At 36.1% G+C, this 23,641-nt stretch overlaps 1 protein-coding gene across 3 annotated transcripts in view; it reads right to left on the bottom strand.

The window, feature by feature from the left end:
- LOC135461649 (dual 3',5'-cyclic-AMP and -GMP phosphodiesterase 11-like) overlaps window positions 1–23,641 on the bottom strand; it is a 103,649-nt gene that overhangs the window by 45,738 nt on the left and 34,270 nt on the right. For all 3 annotated transcript variants that reach the window (XM_064738835.1, XM_064738834.1, XM_064738836.1), the window contains exons 2-3: window positions 23,214–23,375; window positions 8,377–8,466 (exon numbers count right to left, since the gene is read on the bottom strand). In XM_064738835.1, the coding sequence (XP_064594905.1) occupies window positions 8,377–8,466; window positions 23,214–23,375 (252 nt within the window). The remainder of the gene's footprint in view (window positions 1–8,376; window positions 8,467–23,213; window positions 23,376–23,641) is intronic.

The following is a 23,641-nucleotide window of genomic DNA, read 5'->3' as shown; positions in this document are numbered from 1 at the left end:
CTAAGTCAAAAAGGGGAAAGCAAAAAAATTTATCCCAATGATTCACTTTTTTTCTGTTAGTAATGTAATTAAAATTCCTAAAACATTCCACATCTTACTATGCTCAGAGTATAGAAAATGTAGAGGGATTAGAGAGAAATGGAACCAGGAGCTTCCCTGGTGCTATATAATACATGTAGGCAACAGCTGCTTTATAACAAATACAAATTATTTAAGAATTTATGAATACAAACACTTAGAAAAGTAGGGAGAAAAAAAACTACAAAATACAGATGAGCTGAGACAATAAATTCCATGCAAGAATTTCAATATACTGAGACACACTGTAATCAAAGGTACTCCCACAAGTCCATTCTTTAATACACGTAATATGATCCTACACTGGTGGCAGATTTGTGTATATGCATACAAATGTGCATTCTTTGTCTCTTAAAGCTATACAATTAGTCTCAAATCAAAATAATAAATTCCTATCAAATGGAAAACATTTAAAATCAATATACAGTATATACGAAATATTGTTTTAACTGGAGATTTTTAATAAGTGTGGACTTTCATAGCTAAATGTATGTACTAAATATCAAAGCACCTCAAGATTCCAAAAAACAACAAAACCACGTAATTTATGCCTTTTATGAGGGAAAGGGTAAACTTTGCTAATGTGAAATCAAGAAATAAAAATTTGTTGTGAGTGGCTCATATATCACTATGAAGAATGGCTACTTGGACAACAGTAAAAGAAGTTTTAAAAGTATGATAACAAGCAGTGACAAATTATTTTAGATGCTCATCTTGATAAAATGCCTTCAAACAGCACCTGAAAAAGTAAAAAACAAAAACTATCCCACAAGCAATTAATCAAAAGAATAATATTTGTTTGCCTTGTAAGAACTTCAATATGTTTTTATGTTGTCTTATTCTTAAAAAAACTGCGGGGAGCATGCAGTTCAAACTGCTTTCAATCATTGCTTTCTTCTTTATTCTTGAATGTGAAATTTAACACATCTGTGGCTGAATTAACAGCTGTTGTTGTCCTGATGAATAAAGATAGGTTCAGATACATTTCAATACAAAGCTACACAGTAATTCTAGTAACATTCTCAAGAGCCAGGAAATAAACATTTGCAGTGTGTATTATGCATTTCACAGTATATGACACATGCAGAGGAAATCAATGTACATGTATAACAGACTGGATCATTGTTACATCGTCCTACATTTTGTTTACGTGTGAAATATACATTCAGGTCAAATATGTCACATGTACAATATTTTATAAATTTGTATTTTTTGTTATGAAATGTGCAGGTACGCCAAATATCAACAAATATTTTTAGGAAGTTTACGGATACATGTGGCAATAATAGAAAAATGGAACATTATATGTCATTTGTCAAAACTGTCTGTGATACTAATATGCCTGGCATCAGCCATAATTAGCTTTGACAGGCTGCTATCCACACTGATCTAGGTCTATGAAGCTTTAGCTGTGGTTTCTGTTTTTTCTTTATTTTTTTTTTTCACAAAAAGGAAAGAAATCAATCACATTATCCTCACTGATTCAGCTGGTGTTAAAATGGAATTACAAGCAAGCCTAAGAGACCAGCACAGCTTTGTCATTACACAGCTACTACAGGGTGTGTACTTATAAGGGCGATTATGGTAAAATACAAGAGTAGGATTCTATACATGCGTATGAAATATAGACCCTCAGATCATGCTTTATTACAGAAGTTCAGATGCAAACAATCCAACCAGAATTCTTCTTTCGACAAGGCTAATATAAAGACTGGACAGATACATGTATATGATCATACAGTTATGATGTCAATGAAATTGACATAGAAAATCTCAAGGTTCACTAAAGCAGTGGCTTTGCGACCAAATCAAAGATAAAAGAAATTATTTTGTGTAACACACCAGTGAAATAAATAAATAAACAAGCAGATAATTAAGAAATCCTTTTCTGGCATACAGCATGGACAGTTATACAACAGAGTCTGACATGCACAAATTCAACCATGGCACATATTAACAATGTACGTCCCCGAATATGCCAACTTGCAATTGCTGTGCATTCCCTATAACCTTTCCCCCTCCTTCCAACTGACTGACAGGAGGATATGTAACATGTACAGTGTACATGTACAACAGTATCCCCTCAAGGAAGTACAGCATATTCACAGCTACAGGTGTCATAAAACATTGTTTTTTTTATGTCACTAATGTAACTGATTTCCATTCCAGTCTCAAGCCTTAGGTCATAATTACAAGTACATGTACATACTGCGTTTAATGTTTCAAGGACATCCAAATATGATAGTACCTGTGACATTATACTGTGTTCCAGATTACTTATTCAATTATCTGACTGATGTTTTACGTCAGACTCTAGAATATTTCACTTTTGTGGCAGAGCTCAAGTAACCATGCACGCAATGCCCTTCATCAACTACATGTACGTATGGCAATACATCAGACAAACCAGAGGGAGATGATATGATCGTTCAAAGGCTGCCTTTCTTGTCGACAGAGTGACACCATAAGTATATAGCTGAATGAGGTTCTTGACCTGACCATGGATACACAGCATGCATGTGCCTGGAAAGAATTGCAATAACTCCTAGACATATGACTGAGCCTGATTTGGGTCTGATCCAGAGCAAGACAAGACCCTTAAAAAGGGTAAGGAAGTCACAAGTTTGGAATCCCAAATGACAAAATTTTGAAATTTTGTGTTATTTATGGTTTCACAGGAACAGTGACACTCATAGATTTTTCGAAATCAAAAGGGTAATACCCAAACCATTCAGCTACATGTAGATAACGCCCTGCCAATGTGATGACCTAGAGCTATAGCTGCATGTATAGGTGACTTGCACTTGCTGCACTACTTGATCTGTAACCAAGTATTCCAGGATCTCACCCAGAGCATGACTTTCACTGTGTGAACTGGAACCTGAAATTCTTCTGTCAGAGATCCAAAATGGAAGCAAGAGAAATTATTTTTGTTAGAGATCCAACATGGCAGCGGGTGCGGGTCCTCTACATCTAGTCTTTTGATTATACTCCTTGATGCTCTCTACGCTCACTTTACGTTACTGCCACTACTATCAGACTCGCTAGACCTTTGAAGACTGATATGCACGTTAGCTTCTTTAGGCTTAGCCTCACCACTGGTGTTCTCACACGAAACTATTTAATCAGCATTCACTAATAAATTGTATCAGTTGTTGGTCAGAATCATGTTGTGCCTACTTCAGATAAAGAGAATGTGTGTGTATCAATGACTGATACAAAAAAAAGGTTGAGACAGAGCTTTTGTGCTTTCTGACATCATTTCCTGACTCATCACTGTGACCCCAATGACCTTGGCATTGTTCACGATTTCTGTACAAAATTTGTTAATGATGGCAGTGATCTAAAGCTAACATAGACAGCGGTGCATGCACTGTTAAAGAGTATGGGCTGGAGCTAACGCATATGTGCAGATCATCAATTTGCCTTCAATGTCCAGATGGTATATACTGGTGCTTAAGCTGTCATTAACCTTGGAGATAATCACAGTTCAGGTGATGTGGACCTGATGATAATCAGATGAAACAGTACCTAAAATTGACGGATGGCAGCAATGTTCTACATAAGGTACATGCATATATACTCGGTCCTCACTTCATTGATATATACAGCATAGTATATCATGTCTGCATGGTCATCAATATATGCCCCAACTGCTGTACCTTTCAGTACTACAAACATACTGTATATGCACACAATTGTTTCCATGTTTTTCAATATTACACATTTAAAATCAGACTGTTCAAATTATTTGGTTTGTTAAAACTCTTGCTCAATGCCACACTCAAGAATTCTCCACTTATATAAATTCTGGTCTTTTTTATAGGTGGAGAGAACTTTCCACTGTGTGACATATGCACTTACTCCATATGATGATGGAAAACAGTGGTTTTCATCAAACCACCACCAACAGAATCAACCATATATTGTCACCAAAACCAGATGAGCAGTGATAAGAGTGAAAGAATCTGGATGATTCTCAGTTCTATAAGGCTAATTTTGAACCTGTGCATTGTGTTTACGGTCTCCCATCCTACCATTGAGGTGATTGCATTAATCGTGACACAGACATGCAAATTAATTATTTACTACTATGGTAGCATTTATTTATTTATTTATTTGATTGGTGTTTTACAGTGTACTCAAGAATATTTCACTTATATGACTGCGAGCGGCAAGCATTATGGTGGGAGGAAACCTGGCAAAGCCCTGGGGAAACCCAGGACCATCCGCAGGTTGCTGGCAGCCCTGCCCATGTATGGGTAGCATTTAAATTAAACATGTATTACCCAACCTGAACAATATACGGACATACAGTGATATCCAAACACTTCTTTCTCATACATGCATGTGTACAGATAAATTTGTAAAATGTTAACATATACTGTATGAATAGTTCGGCCTTGATAAAGACAATTAAGTGACAAGTGAGATGATATTGTAATGGTAACCATTTGTACGACTAATATTTCAGAAGCTTAATATTTATTATACTTAGTACACTACATTTATTATGTGTTGAAACCTTCAGTGCTCATACAAGCAGGATCAGTAGATTTGTCAGTGTTATTTAAGAATGTGCAAAACACAGCAAAGTAGTGCTTGGATTGGAGATTTCTTTCTTTATTGTTTAGAAATTGAAGGAACTCACTAGTGGACACTTTATCCGTTAGAAAAAACAACAAAAAATAGTTATTTAATTTCAGCTGAAAACTATTACATCACAACAATGGAACACAATGTAATATATCAAAAGAACAAGTGAAAGTAAATCCTGTAGGCTTGCCAGTTATGTAACATTGGCAATAATAAGGGAACCTATGAATATAAATCTACAGAAATTGTATTACATCTAGTCATCATATCAAGTTTTAAATATAAACTTTGACAGGGACACATTTGTAATTAGATACTAGCATAACTGGAGGGGAAAATCAATGGTAATATGCTCATAACGTTGATGGTAAAAGTGGGCCATTGGTGTTAGAGGGTCCATTAGTGTAATAACTTGTAGTTGTAGGGAAAAGCTTCCTTCTGTCTTTGACTTAAACCCACAGCAAATCCACCCAGACTGGTCCCTGCAGGAATGCCTACAGGGCAATTACTGCCTGTGAATGTTAGAGCTTCTCATGTTTATCCAAACTGGCTTTGGCATTACCTCCTGGGCATATGGCTAGGGATAAAGACTGCAGTGTACATGTTTCTACTGATAGACCATATTGTTTCTGTAACAGATATTTTAGCCTTCCTTAGATTTCAATCTGCTGCAAACTTAAAAGCACCAAATATTCAATATCCATCATTTTACAGCTTTACAGTGTATTTCATACGATACTACTAACCACCGGTCAATACCTTTAAGGAAGCGCTGTCAAAACCAAAGAGGAAAGAATTTGGGCACTGCAAGCACACTCACATGGATCCACACACAGAGGAAATTGATAAAACCAACATTTACACTGTGAAGAGATGAGAAATACAAGGGCCCCCAGGGAGGGGTTGTTGGGGGTCAGGTTTCTAGAAGAGCTCTGAGCTAAGGAAGACCTTGGTTAGTTGATTGCAGAGGCACAGGAAGTTGTGTCAATATTATCCCAGAGACATTTACACTGAGGTGTGCTTCACAGTCAGTAACGCTTGAGACACAGCCCATTTCAATATACCTACCCTAGAGAGCTCAGGCCACTTTAAAACAGAAATTGTTTTGGATTTCAGTGATGGAGTACACGTAATCATATAGCCACAGTGTCATATTACACATATACATGTTTATATACATGAATATACAAGGTGATTAATTTAAAACAATAAAGATGAGTAACTCTGCATTAAACATCCATCAATCAATCGGTAAAATGGTAATGGTAAATATTACAGAAGTCTCAAATCTCCATCCACCAATTAAAAAATACTTCACAACACTTCTGCACATTAAAGTACACTGACAGTTGACATATTCAAAGGTAAAATGATTACTTTATATGTCCAATGCGCACAATCTATGCTGTACAGAAGCCAGATTTGCATGTCTTCCAACAGCTGCCTTACAGTGAGAGTTACAGGTGTACATGTATGTATATGAAATTCCATAACAATTAATGTACAATTAACATCAAAGCTTTCATCCACAGAGGATTTGGTAAGAGTCACATGTATGTGAATATATGATGTTATGAGAATGATCCTCTGCTGAAGAGATTAGACCCGGCCAGTATACACTTTCACGTTACACTTCATAGACTGCTTTGAGAAACATTTCAAAACTCCCAATTACTTTGCTAATTGCTCTTTCTTGTGGTATGTACATGTAAATGGTGTGCATACTTCATTTATTATACATTATAATTATTGTAGTATAAATATAAGCTAGATTACATTGTACATGTATATAGATAGCCTACTGCAGGAGGTTGACACACTTGGCAGCAATGAGAATGATGGCCTTGAGGGATCATGCCAGATAGTATGGTGTTACAATATAAACCAGGTGGCAATGTGCATATGTCTCGAGAATCAAACATGATGGATAGCTCATACTTCTGATAAATTATGTAACTGACCGGGCATTCAACCTGTAGAATATGTCATGTTGGTGGATATGAGGACAAGCATTATTAATTTAGTTTGGCCTCGCCAATCTGTGATAATGGGAGACGGCAAAGTGCCAGCTATGATGGCCACTTGATCCCTGCACCCCTGAGACTGGGCTAAAGGTGCATCGTGTTGATATAACGCTAATGGTTCTTCAGATGTCCAGAGAGTTTGGCCTGGAAGTGTGGCAGATAATACATACAGATATAACACTGGGTCAACAATCAGCTCCCATCTCTTATCTGGGCCTAGGGTGGAATTTCTAGCCGCATGCATATACACAGTCCGGCCAAAATCATTGGTGGTCTTCCATGGCCACATTAAGGGAACACGAACTTTTCTATCGGCATTCTGCTCACTTAAACTTACAAATAGACTTGATCACCTGAAGACATAGTTCACATTAGAGGTGACAAGAAAGGAGGTATTTACCTTGAAGCATGTTGTGCTTGACAACGTCACGCTCATGCAGGTGATTTATATGTTTGCTGCACGTCCTCCAAAAATGTCTTTAAAAAGGTTTTTCATGAATACTGTTGATTTTAGCACAAATATAGCATGTACAGGTCTGCCATCGTTTATGTGAAAAATTCTTGAGTATGGCATTAAACAACAATCAAGTCCAGGTGAAGATTTGGTTTAAATATCTCCATGACTATTGTGGAATTGATTTTCGCAGTTTAATTTCCATAAATATATCCATAGGTATATGGATATATATAAATCCATAGGTAGAAATGTTAATTACTAATTCAATATTTTCCAATCATTCCAACTTTTCAAAGGACTGACTACTGCTTAAAAAGTAACAGCTGAAATTGAAATGATTTTAAATGGTATACATGTAACTTGCTGTTGTTACCATTCTGGGCATATGGTAAATATGACATGATATCTGAATATTCTATAGTTGCTGAAACCTCATCAGGCCATCCTTTTCAGCAGAAATTTTGTACGATGATATTTCATTATGGCTGATGAAAACAACTTTTCACACCACAACCCCTCTAGCTCAACCCTCCAAAAAAAAAGTTTTCATAGTCCAGAACAAAATATCATCATACCAAATACCAGACTTATAAGTACAGCATTAATTATACATATTGAGAAATTGAGGTGTGTGGTGAGGTGTAGGTGTTAAGTTATATATATGTGAAACATTATTGAGCATAACCTCTGCATACAAAACCAATCCAATAAATAAATTGATACAAGATGATCACATGTATTGGTATTCCCAAGGTCATTATTTGTCCCTCCTACTGTTTGTTGACAGACATGTATACATGAACAGAATACCAGCAGCATACCCATCATATATGTAAATTGAGAAGAAAGTGTCTCCAACAAGCAAAGAAACTTTCCAGACAGGCCAATATGAACTAAGAATGGTTTGCAGGAAATTTCACAATTAAAACATATGTTCATCTAACTACATGTAAGTACATAAAAGGATGATAATAAATGTATTTATTATAAGTATTAATATGTTATGTGAAGTAATCCTATTTTATGAAATATATCATGGCATATAAATGGACTAAACAGACATCCAAACTCCTACCAAAAAATTAAAGTATTGAAGGAAATTCATCCTAATTCATCAGGATTAAAGAAAACAATGGATTTTGTAGATGGTACTGCAAGAATACATTTGTATTTATATGTCAATCAATGAATCTGTAGCATAAAATGAGCAGATTAACAAACCTGATTTCTTTTATTCTCCAAAAGGGATCTTTCATAAAGTTGAGCATTCTTGAGTCCAATCCCACAAAAGGCCAAGTAAGAGGCAAATACCTGAAACAAGCATATCATTATAGCACACAAAACTGATATTAGATAGTATGGTTTATACATGTAGATTTCACAGCATATTTATATTCTTTATTGAAAATAACATGCCTGGGACCTCTTGCACAAAGCAATCATGGCCTAAATTGAATAAGTTAAATATAATGTTGCCAGGGTAGTTACAAATCAACTTAGCCTATGGTCGCTCTGAGTAAGCAGCAGTTGGTCTTATAAAAGAAAACAGGAAATCAGATAAGATAAAGAAGATATTAATATATGTATTAGTCTGTTTTGGTAATAACATTTCTAATTTTAAACACATTTTAGTTTTCAAATATTCACATTTGCTATTGGATACAACATATCCTCAAGATATCTACTTGAACCCACAAGCAATGAACTTTCAAAATGGGAAAAAAGAGCTATTACTGTTTTGAATCGGCTATCTAGGGCACAGTCATCAGAGAAAGTGTGCTCCACATATTTGTGAGACTATACAGTTGACTCCACAATGGATGACGGTATCAATTATTTGTTGAATTACTAAAATATTTTGAGGAACAGGTGAAAGTTGACTTTGAAAAGTATGCAATCCAGCTTAACCCGAAGATTTTATAATAACACATTTGAAACTCAAATAAAAAATCGCTTGACTTCTTGTGATTTTGCCCATTCAACTTTTTAGAAGTGTTTCACGGACACAACCAGATCCGGTACAAAAATCGGTACTCTGGCATTTAAACAAAATATTTAATATATTTTGAATGCATTATATACAATCCACTATTCAGCTTCATTCCTAGTTTCTAAGATTATGCTTTTTTAATACTGATAGATGCATTTTAAATTTACATTTAGAATTTAATATCATTTGAAAAGCAGATAGTATCATTTTGAGTTTTAATGATGTTACTTTCGGTTTGTTAATAAACTTCATCTTCATGCATCATTGAAATTAAAATTACAAATTACACACTCATGCATCAGTTTATTATAAACTTCACAAGAAAAGGTGGAAAAACGGAAAAATAAGTCACTCAACATTATTGCCATGGGCATTAGGGACTAATCTGCACAAGGAATTTTATCGCTTTATAAAACCTTTTCTGGCCTCGGTCAGTTTTCAGCTTCTTTGCTTCAATCATTCCTGACTTTAGGTCATTTAAAGGTATACATGGGAAGGTCTGTCAACAACCTGCAGATGGTCGTGGGCTCTGCCCGGTTTCCACGCACAATAATGATGGCCGCCGTCATAGAAGTGAAATTTTCTTGAGTACGGCATAAAACACCAATCAAATAAATAAATAAATCATTTAAAGGTTTTACACCGAGTATCAAAATATAAACAAGCAATATGGTAATCCTTGGAGTGTGTTAGATGTTTGGCCCCCAAATGAGAAAACCCTGGGATCCTATTCTGGCTATTTACTATGCTCATGTCAGAAACAGAGATACTTCTGCATCCTTGAGTCAAGGATATGGCTTCAGGGCTTTATCCTGGAAACTAGTTCACATATATGCATGTCCTTATAAGTAGCAGATGCATGCATCTTAATACATGGGTTGGCGGATCTTTCTATCCCAGCCCATTGTAGATCTATAGAGCCTCAACATTATCATGCAAACACATGTACCTTACCACGCCTTTGAGTTATTCATATATCAGTGTCTATCAGTCATGTCTCAGTAATACAAGTTCTAGTATCTCACAACTTTTCTAATAGAGAAATCATGTAGTAAGGCTAATATATACATGTACATGTATCACACGTATACACATCCTGATCTCAATAATTTACACGTGGCAAAGTTCCAGTTTTCAAACCTGTAATATACACACCTGAACACGGCCATTTATTTCATCAGTCTACAATTCCAACACTCAATATGATTCTCACACATTATGGCCATTTTTACCCTTTCCTATTATAAGTACACTTTATATACATGCAGTACATGTAACAATTGGTTATTCTGATCAAATAGGTTTGATCAAATTGGTTGAAGACTCATTGCAACATTTATTCAACTCGAGCTCAAAACTAAACACTTTAGATTTGGCGAGTCAGAAGACCAAACTAACAATTTATAGACAGGTGATCAGCCTAAATACATTCAGGAAAATTCAGGCGCATGCAGCACCCATGAAGACAAAAAAGCTTCAAGACAAAGTCACAAACAAACAGTTTAAGTTGTTTATTTATAGATGTCACTCTTGACTTGATTTACATTGAAGAACGACTCCCCCATAAAGTTACACTAAATGCTTCATAAATCACAGCACTCCGCCTCAAGCTACCTTTAATTACTGTCATTAATAGCCATTAAAATCAATACCTGTACCAACTGCTTTCTGTGATCATTAGTTTTCCCACAAAAATTTCGCAACTGATCTCCCTTAAGGGTGCAAGAACCAACTAACAGTCAGTTTAATCAATCATTAGACAACTTTAAACCAACATAAGAGATATTTGGCCTCACCTAAATTTGACTGTGTAATGCTATGCACAAGAATTCTTCACTTAACATGTATATGTCATGTGAAAAATCACTGCTCGTAGTCCAAGTTCCCATGGAACATTACAATCGGTCAACAGCTACAAAAATATGTCCATTTCAACAATTGTGAAGAACATCTGTAACTAAGATGACCCGCACTTCTAATTGCGACAAAACTGTCAAGGTAACATGTGTTATTAAGAAGCAGGAATACCAAGATTTTCCAGACAAAATCAACTCTCTGTACATGAACTATAAGGCAAAACTTAAAAACACGTGTACATGTATTTAACAACTTGCAAGTGCAAACTTCCCCACCAGCGCAGAGTTATTAATCATAAAGTACATGTATTTGTACATGTAATGCCTTACTTTGGGTAAGACTTTAATAATTACCATGTACTGTATATGTATGATAAATATGGAATCGTCATTTATATCGCTAAACTGCCATGATTACATGCATGTTCATCACAGTCAGGTATTATCTCTATACATGTGGTTCCAGAGCCAGGGCATAATTCTGTAGGTATTACTCAGCAACTCTTGGCAGAATAGCTACGCTACACCTTAAGTACAATCTTGGTAGGGGCTTCTGAAGCAAATCAAATTGTATATCACTGAAATTACATGTAAGCTATGGGATCATTTCCTGGATTGTCCAGAAATGTCACCCAAGTTCAATAACTTCACAAACCTGAAAACTCGAAATATTCAACCTCTAAGCTGATTTTTACATCGAAAGTATGAAAAGTACAATAAGAAGGCAATACTTCAGGCATATGTCAACCAAAGCAAAAGAATCTTTGTTTATTTTGACAATTGTGTGTATGACCTAAAAAAGTTTTTACTACATGTCAACCTACAGCAGTAGCTTCTCGGGCTCTTTCCTTCTCTATAAAATTCTTTTGCAAACAGACAAGGTCAAATATTCACAACCCAAGACCAGACTGTGTTCAGCCAATTTGCTTCTCATTAGCTCTTCATTATCGCCAGCTTGTCGACACAGGAAATTCAATCAGATGACAAGAACTTTAAACCCAGTTATGGTGCATATGCAATGGAGAAGTAATCAATAACAGTTGTACCCTGAGAAATCAAATCCTGCTTCAACAGACTTTCACATACATGTACAAGTAATCTCTGCACAAAGTTTGCTGAATGTATATCACTATCATAAAAAAAGTATATAAGCAGTTAAACCATTCCTCAAGATTTTAATTTAATACTCTGTTCATAATGGTCGTCATTTCAGGAGTGTTTCAGTTGAACTTACATGTACACGTATAATAGTTTCGTTCACATGAAATTAAGGCTGCCTTGTAGAGACATACATGTAGCTGAGGGCCGGAGGAATTATATTCTTCTTTCAGCACATGTACTAATTCATGTAAAATCAATCAATTTCATTCCTACAAAATCAATATTATAAAGGTAAACTTTGCATTTACTGATAATCTTTGGTTTAACCACTTACATGTACTAAACCTCTAATAACAATGATGCAATTTTGGCCTAGCTGACACTTCAAACAACCCATCAACTCAAGGTCTACTAGTGAAGTGTGACTTTCAATCACAACGCCCATCACTGATGTACATTTATACAAAATGTGTCGCTACCAAATCACTAAAAATAATGCACAGCATGTGCTTTACAACAAGCAAAATGAATATCAAACTCTCATAAATCGCATTCACAACAGTGGTATATCCTACTTCAGACTAATCGACCTTGTAACCCAAGATAAAAGAAGGTGAGAATGGCTATAAAGATATCTATTTAATGATTCCACAGGAATAAAGAGGGCTATATCTGCTGAAATATCTTAGCTGACACAGTATGTGAGTTATGTACATTTTTGACTAATGGAACAGTGGAATATATTTGAACACAGCAACATTTGTCTTGTCGATGACACATTTAAGTCAACCCTTGAAGTTAGGGTTATCTTTATAGAATGGTTTAATTCTGTCCAATGTGGGGGCGGGAAAAAGGCTGAACTTCCAATGAGCCCAGCCAGGACAGCTCAATCTCTGACTGTTGAATGCATAGCGCCATCCTGCCTGGCAACTAAGGATTGGCATCATGCCTATGGCAAATACATAAGAATCAAAAGACAGAGGCTTTAATTTCCATACACAATTACAGGTTTTGGCTTCTACAACACAGAAACCTGCCATTAAATACGTAGGATTACTTTGGGATACTAAATATAGGAAACTCTGTTGCTAAATGTAGAAAGACAAACTTGCACAACACATTTATTTATTGACCAATCAATAGTTTGGAAGATTCAAGGATGCCACAAGGAAACCTTTGCCAAGATGTAAGGTACATGTAATTGGTTGAGATAACATACATGTACAGTGGAGAACTTCTATTCACTAAGTTACACTAAAAAAATTAATACTTTTAATTTTGACAGAAAGTCTGCTGTCTGAGTGACACTAGAAAGTATTCTGCTATTGTAACATATTATTCTATTCAACCATGGAGGTATACACGGAAGGAGGAACAATTACTCCAGTCAGTGCAGTGAGCAGGCAAGACATATCCACATTGCTATCCACTCTGAATGAATCCGCAGCCAGGCAACCTTTCATGTTCAATGTATGATAATGTGCCTCACAGGGCGTCTGCCAGTGGGGCTTAACGTGAGCTGCCTCAAAAGGGATCCCATCAAGTACACTTACTTTGAGTAAAAAGCGTCAACTCCAAATTCTGTGCCCAACAAAGATGTAGTAAGGTCATATTTGTGCTTCTAAGTGGGCACTTTAATCACATCTATAGGACTATTGAATCGGAAGATATAGCATGTAAAGGACAGCTGTATTTATTGAGCTATAGAGAGTATTTTTCATTTCTTCGCTATTTTACGGCGTGCATAGTGTGTTAACATTATGTTTCACTGGTAGCATTAGTTTGTGCCATTTACCTGGTGCTGATGGATTAATATGGGCAACGGAGCTCAATTTTATAAAATTATGAAAACGGAGAAAATTGCCCATCTGAGATATACGTTCTTTTATGACTATCTAAAAATGGCTCTTTATGTTGAAATTTAATAAGCGAAAATTCGAATTAACTACAAGAAGTATCTCCACTTGCTAAGGCATACAAACCATGCAAGTGCCATCATTACTATTCAACTACCGGCAGCATGTTTTTGTTTATAATGTTATTTAATGTTATTAATTTTTAAACATGATATTCCCAAGAAAATTGGCAAAGTGGTTTGGCATCCATTTTGTTCTTCTGCTGTGAGCAAATGACATTGGACTGGGTGTATCCTGAGTACCTTTTACCCCAGGTACAAAAAGCTGCTATAATCTCAAGAGTACACGCGCGAAGACCTGCCACAAAGCAGAAAGGCGAGTTCCCCGCTAAAACAAAGCCTCAGTCCTGCTGTGTTGGTATTGTGCATTGAACACTTTGAAGAGCCCGAGTTTTTCCTCCTTCTATATACTCTTCCATGGTTAAATATAACACATATATTCTTTTCATTCAGCATAAAGATTCTATTAAAGCAACAGGATATCATGTTGAACATAACATACATGTAGTATTATGTTATAATAACAGAATACATTCTAGCATCACTCAGAGAACAACTTTCTGTTACAATTAACAGGTTAATTTTTTTGAGTGTATCATGCACACAGATAACTGTATTCAGATTCTCATTCTTAACTGCTGTGGTCAATTGGTCTTGACCAATGATGCTGTAAGCTTGAATGCTATGGTTCAGATGCGGCTAAGGCAGATGGTTTGTCTGGGATAGTGATTTTCTTCTTCCCCTGCCTAATTTTCTCCAGCCACAAACATTACAGAAATTGTTTAAGTCAAACATTCTTGAGAACTGCATTAAAGCCCCAATTATATAATTAATAAACACATGTTATATTCAAGTCTTGGCCCTTCAAAAAATCTAGTTTTAGCTAACTTCACTCCATACATGTACATACATCTACATGTAAACAAGTACAAACACAAATACTTTTGTTTTCAAAAGAAATATGATTTTCTTGAAAAAATTGACAGATACATATATGTATTACTAAAAGGTTATTCAGTGTTATCTCCTTGATGCAACAACAAATTTTGCAACACAAAATGTTACTGACGTGGCTATAAATGTAGCTACACAAATATTTTATCTGTGAGTGAATTATATGTAATAAATTTAACATAAATCACAAACTTTCCAAGATACATTTAAACATGTAGTAGAAAGCCTACGTGTACATATCCCTTCACAACATTATTCCTTTCAACTTTTACAAAACCGTTAAAATTTTGGTGAATCAATTGCTCAAATTGGCTTGAGCTAGATTTGAACCCTAGTGACATCCTGCATGAGTGAAATCTATATGATCTTGACATGCAAACTTCTCGGTGAAGGATTTAGGTTATCAGGTTTACATGTATGTTAATGATTTAACATGTTAATGAGTTCGAAATCTTTCATCCTTGAAGGCAGAAAAAGTAAAAATTGTATCGTGTGACCTGTCAAAAATGTTTGGCAACTATTTTTGATCACATTAACTATAACATGGGCTTCTGGAAAAAGTGTCATAAAAAGTAATTTAGAGTGGAGGAATGATAGAGAAGATTAAAAATCTGAATGTTTGTGAACTTGAGAAGTTCCTAAAGAAAAGAGTTGTCATTTGTGTCTCTGGAAAAGGGTGAGACAGGTGATCAGTAAATTAATGTCAACAAAGGCAGCTTAACATTTTTCATCATTCTCATGACACAGTATGACTGTTTTTACCTTTGATGACAAACAAGTTCCAACTCTAAACTCCCTTATTCATTAAAATGTAAAGCCTGCATGTATAAACCTAGAAGAGATTGGCATAGATCTAAATTTTGTGCAACTTTACATTCATCCATGGTATTAAATTGAGCAAGATTGACCAGGATCGATGAAAAACTGTGAGTGTATAGTGTCCATGACTATGGCTATGTGTACAATGTTCATGTTGTGGTATATATCAGCTGTGTACACACACTGCGAGGTGGCATATTTGTAACAGTACCTGTACATCATGTACAACATAGGTTCAGATCTACAGGTGCTTAGATCTAGATGTATGTACACAATGCAGTACAAAGACAATCATATGTACATTTCACAGCCATGTTGAAGAAAAAGCCATGCACTTATACATGAGTAATGCATGAATAGGTGTTTTAAAGCACTAGCACATTCAAGTATTAATATAATAATTCTTCAAAGTAAAAAAACTTATCTTAATATCAATAACAATATTAATAATTTTACCATAAACAATGAAGATATGTGATACAATATCCAACAGAAAGTCGGCTAGGCCACCCATTAAATGACTGGCTTAAGTTAGAAGATATGATGTTAATTTTACTGACCAATCAATAGTTTGAAAGACAGAGCAGCTGCTGGTCGGAGCTGAAAACAACATTCTTCCTGCTCAAGCCGTTAATCACATTTGGCATTACTAAAAAACCATTTATTGAAAATAATTAAGTCACATTGTTCCAACTGCCAAAAGTCACTAGATCATTTATAACATATGTATACTCGAAAGAGCATATTAAATCAAAATACAATTACACTATTTGGAAATTAGCAATCTTATTTTTCTTCGAAGAAGTGCTATTAAGGCAGCAGATGATAAATCTGGTCATTGACAGTTAAGATCTTCACTTTTCACAACACTGTTTTCAGGACCTATGTGGTTTCCAGAGCTTCACATTTACATGCACATGTATTGGGAACTATATACCAGGTTAGTCCTTGAAGGTATTCCTCTTACTTCTTCAGTTAGTCTCATGCCCTTGGGAAAATTGTATCCCACCCGAAATTATACAATTACTGGACAAAGGTCTAGCAAAAACCATTGTCTTTTGGCATGTTACAAACGTCATGGGAAACGTCAACCATAAAGCTTAGCCTCACAGGTACAAATGTCCTTGAAAGTTTGCCTAATTTGATGTATATTTACACATACAAATATTAACATCAAAAGGATAGGGGCTTTTATCCAGGGTCTGTCAGCTTTTCTCGGACCACAGAACAAGAGTGAACCTTTGCCAGGTACACCGCAAACCTCTTCATTCACATGTGTAACTGAAACAGCAAAGCTGAATTCGAACAATTGTGAGTTCATTTGGTCGTAACAGCATCACACTAATGCTCAGTTTAATGTGACGAAGCCTTCATATCATTATTCTTATATGGTCAGACTTTGAACATGAAACTTGATTCATCTTTGTGTTTAAACCTTTTATGTTCTTATATAAGCAAAAAAACATTAGCCACCACCACATTATATTCACATGGCTAAATTTCCACCAAGATTGTGCTAATATTTTGCAGCCGTAAATTTCTCCCTGTGGAGTTCAAAAGACAACCTGCAGTATTTAATGGTACCATACCAATACTGCCAGAGGCAAGGATGTAATAGAGTTGTGTCCAGTCTGGTGGTAATGGTGTGCATACTGGCAATTGGCCAGTGGGCAGAGGTGATGACAAAGGGAGCGTCATTCAAACACTGACCGCTCCAGTGTTGACAACATTATCTACCCAGATTTGCCCACAAGGATGAGCAGGAGGGGAAATCACTCAGGCACAAAGGCAGCTGTCTAATTGGGAGCTACTGTCAACAGAATCCAGAAGGCTGGCTGATTAAGATCCACAAACATGGGTTAATGTGTAAGTGGCCTGTTATCCTCAGTAGTGGACAGGATCCCCTGTCAATAAGCACCTGCTTAAACGGACCTTCAAAGCATAATGTTACTTTAATTGTGAATTGTTCCATGCATATTCACGTACATATGAACATCTGTACATATACAGTCACGGTACTACAGAAGGTCTATTATCACAGTGTCTGGAACATGCACATGGATTTTCTTTCTCCTATCTGCATGGCAATCACCCCTCCAACCATTCACAAATCATTATCTTGCACTTATAGTAAAGCAACCAAAATCTAGCAACACTGGAAATCTTTAACACACTTCAACCCAAACTGTAAATAGCCACTCGATGTATACACCCACTGACCATCAACCCTCATAATCAGCTCAAGTGAAGAGCCCACAGTACATAAAAGATAATCCACTGACATGCCTTAGTCCGATGTAGGTTACTCATCATTTCACTTGTACCAAGGCTGCTGTCACTCAGTGAAACTGTCAGAATTGTCAACCTGAAACTACAAACAGACAGTTTTGAACTTTGGAGATGACACTTCAGGTCCCATCTCCTGTCTCAAAAGGATTATGTTAATGGGTGACAAGACAGGTAGGCTTAAGCCTGTCCTGAAGTGCTAGACTAGGTAATGACCAAGATTGATGACCAATCCAATCCCTCCATAAAACCAACACTGATCTCCAGTGAAGAGGTCTGTTTCACACATGGGTAATTTAAGTTCCTGCTGGATTTGTGTTAATTCACTACTTCCTGGAAGACTTTTGCTCTGTTAACAGTCTCCAGTTCCTGGAAGATACACATATACTATGACTGGCGAGTCTGGTAACCACAACCACACTTTATCTTAGTCTGCATGACCACCCACCTGCAGTCTGGGCTAACACAGTACTCTAAAGTATGAAATGGAAGTTCACCTTTCTTCTTTTTTTTAAGGAATCTCAGGTTGGGCTGACCATGACTTTTCAGACGCCAACTGTGATGTTTAATTAAACAATGTTCATATAAATGTGAAATCAGCACAAAGATCTCAAATCAATTTTTTTGTTTCAAAATAAAAGGCTTAACTATATTTAACCTGTACATCAGCAACAAATAATAGATAATCTAATGACTTACATCTATTAATGATTTATACTTAAGCCCCCCAGTCAAATCACATTCTCTACTTGAAAGATTCACAGTGAAATTTAGTTATTAAGTACAGGAAATATACTACAGTAATTCAACTTTAAGTTTTCCTTTCACCATAGCTCCACCCAACCCAACACGGAACTTCTCTTCACTCACCACAACAATCCCATAGTAACACTGTTATTTACCTCATCAGTGTAAAAGATTGGTTCAGCAGGCTTACCGCTTTTTTTCTGACGTGATACTGGTTATAGTCACAAAAAACTCATGCAGGCCATTGTGTCAACAAACTATACATTTTCAAAACATTATACAGAAATGAACCCTATAGTAACTTGACAGCTTCGATGGACTAGCTATAAATCTTAAAGGAACAAAAAGATATCACATAGATACAGCTGAAGATAAAAGTTGTTTCCACATTATTCTTGGGTGTAACAAGATGAACTACACGGAGATTTAGTATGAATATACAGAACTTTTATAAATCATGAGTAATCATTTATGAGTCAAGGACTTCGGACATCAATATATATTCATCATCATGAATCATCAGACAGGCCCTTTTATTTCTGAAAGACACAATTAAGGTGATTACCTTCATATAAATCACAGATATGCTTTTGGGAAGGAGACCTTTGTCCACAATATACAATGTAAGTCAAAGAAATCAACTGCCTTTTAATACAAACTACATTCGGTATGTTACAGCCATGGTCAAAGATTGGCCCAAACAGGATGAGCATCTATTCCAAATCAGTGACTTTGCAATGATAAAAGCTGTAGAACATTTATATACAACAACAGAGATAGGTATCCTAGTGATTGATTGATGGGTCTCATGTACCAGATTTGTAGGTACCACCAAAATGTCCTCTTAGGAGGATCTTCACTAGCAGTCTGATGGATAAACACTACATGTTACAGATCAATTCTCCCGTCTGGAAAGCTACAATCAGATTCATCAATGCTCCCCAAGGAAACCAAAAGCTCCAATTTCTCATTAATGGTCAACTGGAGAGAACTATGGAAACCCATAGAGAGCATGATTAAATGGTAAACTTTAGATGATGACTATAATTACATGGATAGTTCAACTTATGCATCTATCCTATGTACATACATGAACATGCATATATATCCTAAAGCTGTACAAACAGGAGTTCGGGCCATGCTTTTCAGTCCGTAAGACACATGAGATGTGGAGGTTCAAACCCAGCCTTGGACAGGGAAAACCTCTCACTGTCATGAAGCCTCTGAGACAAGTAGCCAACAACTCTTGTGTAGCCATTATGTGGTCTAACATTCATTAGAAGATCACTTGTCTTCCACTAATATGATGTACAAGTTTGCATGTCACACTTGGAAAAGTTTGTCTGTAACTTGCCACACGTTAATAGTTTGAATATCCCAAGCACTCTGGTTGCGTTCACCCATAAAACTGACCACCATGGAGTGTGGTCTTAAACAACAAACAAATACATAAATAAACAAACACAAATTAATCCACACAGGTAGGTCTCAACAGTCAGAATATTGTTCGATGATGGTGTGAGAATAAAAATTACACCTTTCAGCTTATTTTACAAAATACGAGACCAATTTTTTACAAAAATCAAACCACCTTACAATGAATGTGTTTTGAACAAATTCCTAAGCACTACATGCATAACACAAACACTTTTTTCTCTCCATGTGGAATTGACCTTAGGTCAAGAAGTGATGGCTTTTGATTTACCACCTACATGTGCACATAGGGCATATCGCGTATGTACTTGGTACTATGACATAAAAACAGACAACACACCAGAGGTTGCAAGCCACTAGATCTAAGGGTACATCTATATATAGCTGCTTCTACCAACCACATGTAGCTCCAAGGGTACATCTGGTCATAGCTGCTTCTATCAACTAGCTCCAAGGGTACATCTAGTTTTAGCTGCTTCTAGCACTTAGCTCTAAGGGTACATCTGGTTATAGCTGCTTCTATCAACCAACTCTAAGGGTACATCTAGTTATAGCTGCTTCTAGCAAACTAGCTGTAAGCTTACATCTAGCTACAGCTGCTTCTAGCAACTAGCTTTATGGGTACATCATGTTATAGCTGCTTCTTCCAACTAGCTCTAAGTGTAAATCTGGTCATAGCTGCTTCTACCAACTAGCTCTAAGCATGCATATGATTATAGCTGCTTCTACCAACTAGCTCTAAGGGTACATCTAGCTATAGCTGCTTCTAGCAACTAGCTCTAAGAGTACATCTAGCTAAAGCTGCATCTAGCAACTAGCTCTAAGGATACATCATGTTATAGCTGCTTCTGGGCTGTTTAATAATACAAGCAGCTATAACGGTGGCAGATTCCATGAGGAACTTGTGGAGAAAGGCCAACGGAAATGGCTCCGGATTACTGTTATTGACACTGACAGTTTATCAGGAAGTGCTAGCTGGCTCAAATTAATTTCTCCCCACTCAAAAGGAACAATATTTTTCAAGCAGCTGACAGGGTAACTGGTTATTGGAGGCAGTGGGAATGGCTATTGATTCCAGAATGTTTAATCAGGTGAGACCTCAAGATGGCCAGCTGCTAGCCTTAGTCTATTCGCAGTTGTATGTATACCCACGAAGATGGACAAGTGTTTTCCGTCACTAAGCTAAGCCAAAGTTCACCAGGAGATGGATTCCAGCAGGTTATTTACCCCTGAGACCAACGCTGCACTCACAAATATCACACTTAGAGACAACGGACAGAAGAGATTTATCAATATCACCTATATTAGAAATAACAAATTAGATTGTTTTTCTGTTCCATTCGCATCCAGTTTGTCCGATCTATCAGCAGAAACAGGTGGTAAGAAATAAATGAATATAACTGTAGACATTACACTGGTACTACAAGCCGACACAATGTACACGGAGCAAAATATCCTAGTTAATATACACTAAACATGTACACGTACTGGTAGTGAACGGCTAAAGTTCTGGTCTAAATGCCTGTACCCTAATTCTTCAACCTATTCGCATTTGAAAGAGCAAATTTCGGTACAGGTTACACAATTTGATTTGAATTTGAATTTTTGTCCAAAATCAAATTTAATTTGATTTTGGACACAAAAACTACATTGATTGTGTTGGCCAATTTCAGGGCTTCACAGAATGTATAAGTTTATCAGTCTACATAGAATGCAGCCTTCAGAATATGCTTAAATGAACACCTTGCAAACATGCGAAAAGGTTGATTCATCTGTGCTTTATGTAAAGCTGACGTTTATAAGTCTTGTCAGACTTCAACTGAAGGAAATATTCTGACAATAAATGATGCATATCAACATCTACAATATTGGTCTTAATACACCTAATAATTTAACATTCAGACATAGGAGGGGATATGAAAACTTTCTTTTGCCCAGTTGGCACACAAGTGCAGATCCAGCATTATACTGAAATGTCTGATCAATTTCCAATGACATAAAACTGTAATAAACCAGCAAGTGTTAAGTAGATTTGAGAAAACAAATTAGTTCATCATAAACTTAACAAATGTACACGTCGATTTACACTAGATTCCATATCATCAGCAAAGTGTCAACTTGCTGTGTCATTTCACAGCTTAAATTCAGTGCACTGGCACACAAATTCTATAACACTTGTATATGAATGCATCTGTTACATGTACGTCACGTAAGAAATGAAAATATGCCAACATGTTTGTGTAAATACATATTATAGGGCAGGTACATGTAAATATATCTCCATTCCACCTGAGTTTTGTCAATGGTTTAATCAAAAATTCCTCTTCAGATTGCATCACAGGAAGTTTGGGATAGACCATGTCGTCTCATCCTCATCACCTGTTTCAGATTTATAGTGATATGTACGTATACCAGCATAACACTTGTTTTGACAGTTGTTCTACTATGATCTTGATACAGAGATCTGTTCACATAAGACATTTCCCATGACTGCTTCCCTGATAGCAACTTAGCTTTAATCCACACGCTTATCTTCAATCTGCATCTACAGGTACATGTACTTTCTGTGCATTAGTCAGTATAATTATTTTTAGCTCTTGACATAATGTGACAGATTCACAGACTGTTACAAAGGTTTTGCTCCAAGAATTCATCTTGGAGATCTCTAATAATATTGTAGGTATAAGTCCCAGCTACTATAAAAGATCTAAAAATTCACCCAAACATGGGGGGGGGGGGCAAATTGTTACATATATATTATTTTTATATATATTTTATATTTTTTTGTATAATTTTATTTATATATAAAGCTGAAATTTACATCAAACAGTTTTCCTTATTTTCATCAAATGCCTTATACTAACCCTCATGTGCATCTACTGTACAGTAGATTAAACCAATTCACTATAAGCTTAGTTCGCCTTAGGTGCAGGACATGTAACATGTAACAGCTTACCTTTTCATCATGTTCATCAAAAGGTTCATCCTGTGGACTGATTTTGTTGACAGCTTGCGCCACACCTATTACATCCCCCTCCGAATCTTTGATTGGCATTGATATGATGCTGCGTGTTTTATACCCTGTTTTTGTATCAATCTCATCATTGAAACGGGGATCCTGAAGGACAAGCAGAAATACAGACATTATTGACACACTGCACTCGCCTGAACAATATACCCACATCAAGTGTATTTTGTGCTTTACAGGCACGCCTACATTAAAAAATCCAAAAATGGAATAGAACTGAAAATCTATTTTTATTTTGTCTGATCTTGGTGCTTTTAAGATATTTCTGGTTTTTTCAAGGCTTTCCAATCAAGAAAAATTTCTGGGATGATCCACACTTCACAAAATTAGATGATTTTTAAGTTACACTTTTATTT

The sequence above is a fragment of the Liolophura sinensis genome, chromosome 1 (assembly GCF_032854445.1).
Source record: "Liolophura sinensis isolate JHLJ2023 chromosome 1, CUHK_Ljap_v2, whole genome shotgun sequence".
NCBI classification, from domain to species: domain Eukaryota; kingdom Metazoa; phylum Mollusca; class Polyplacophora; order Chitonida; family Chitonidae; genus Liolophura; species Liolophura sinensis.
Note: the sequence above shows the minus strand (reverse complement) of the source record. Positions and strands in the feature narration are given on the sequence as shown.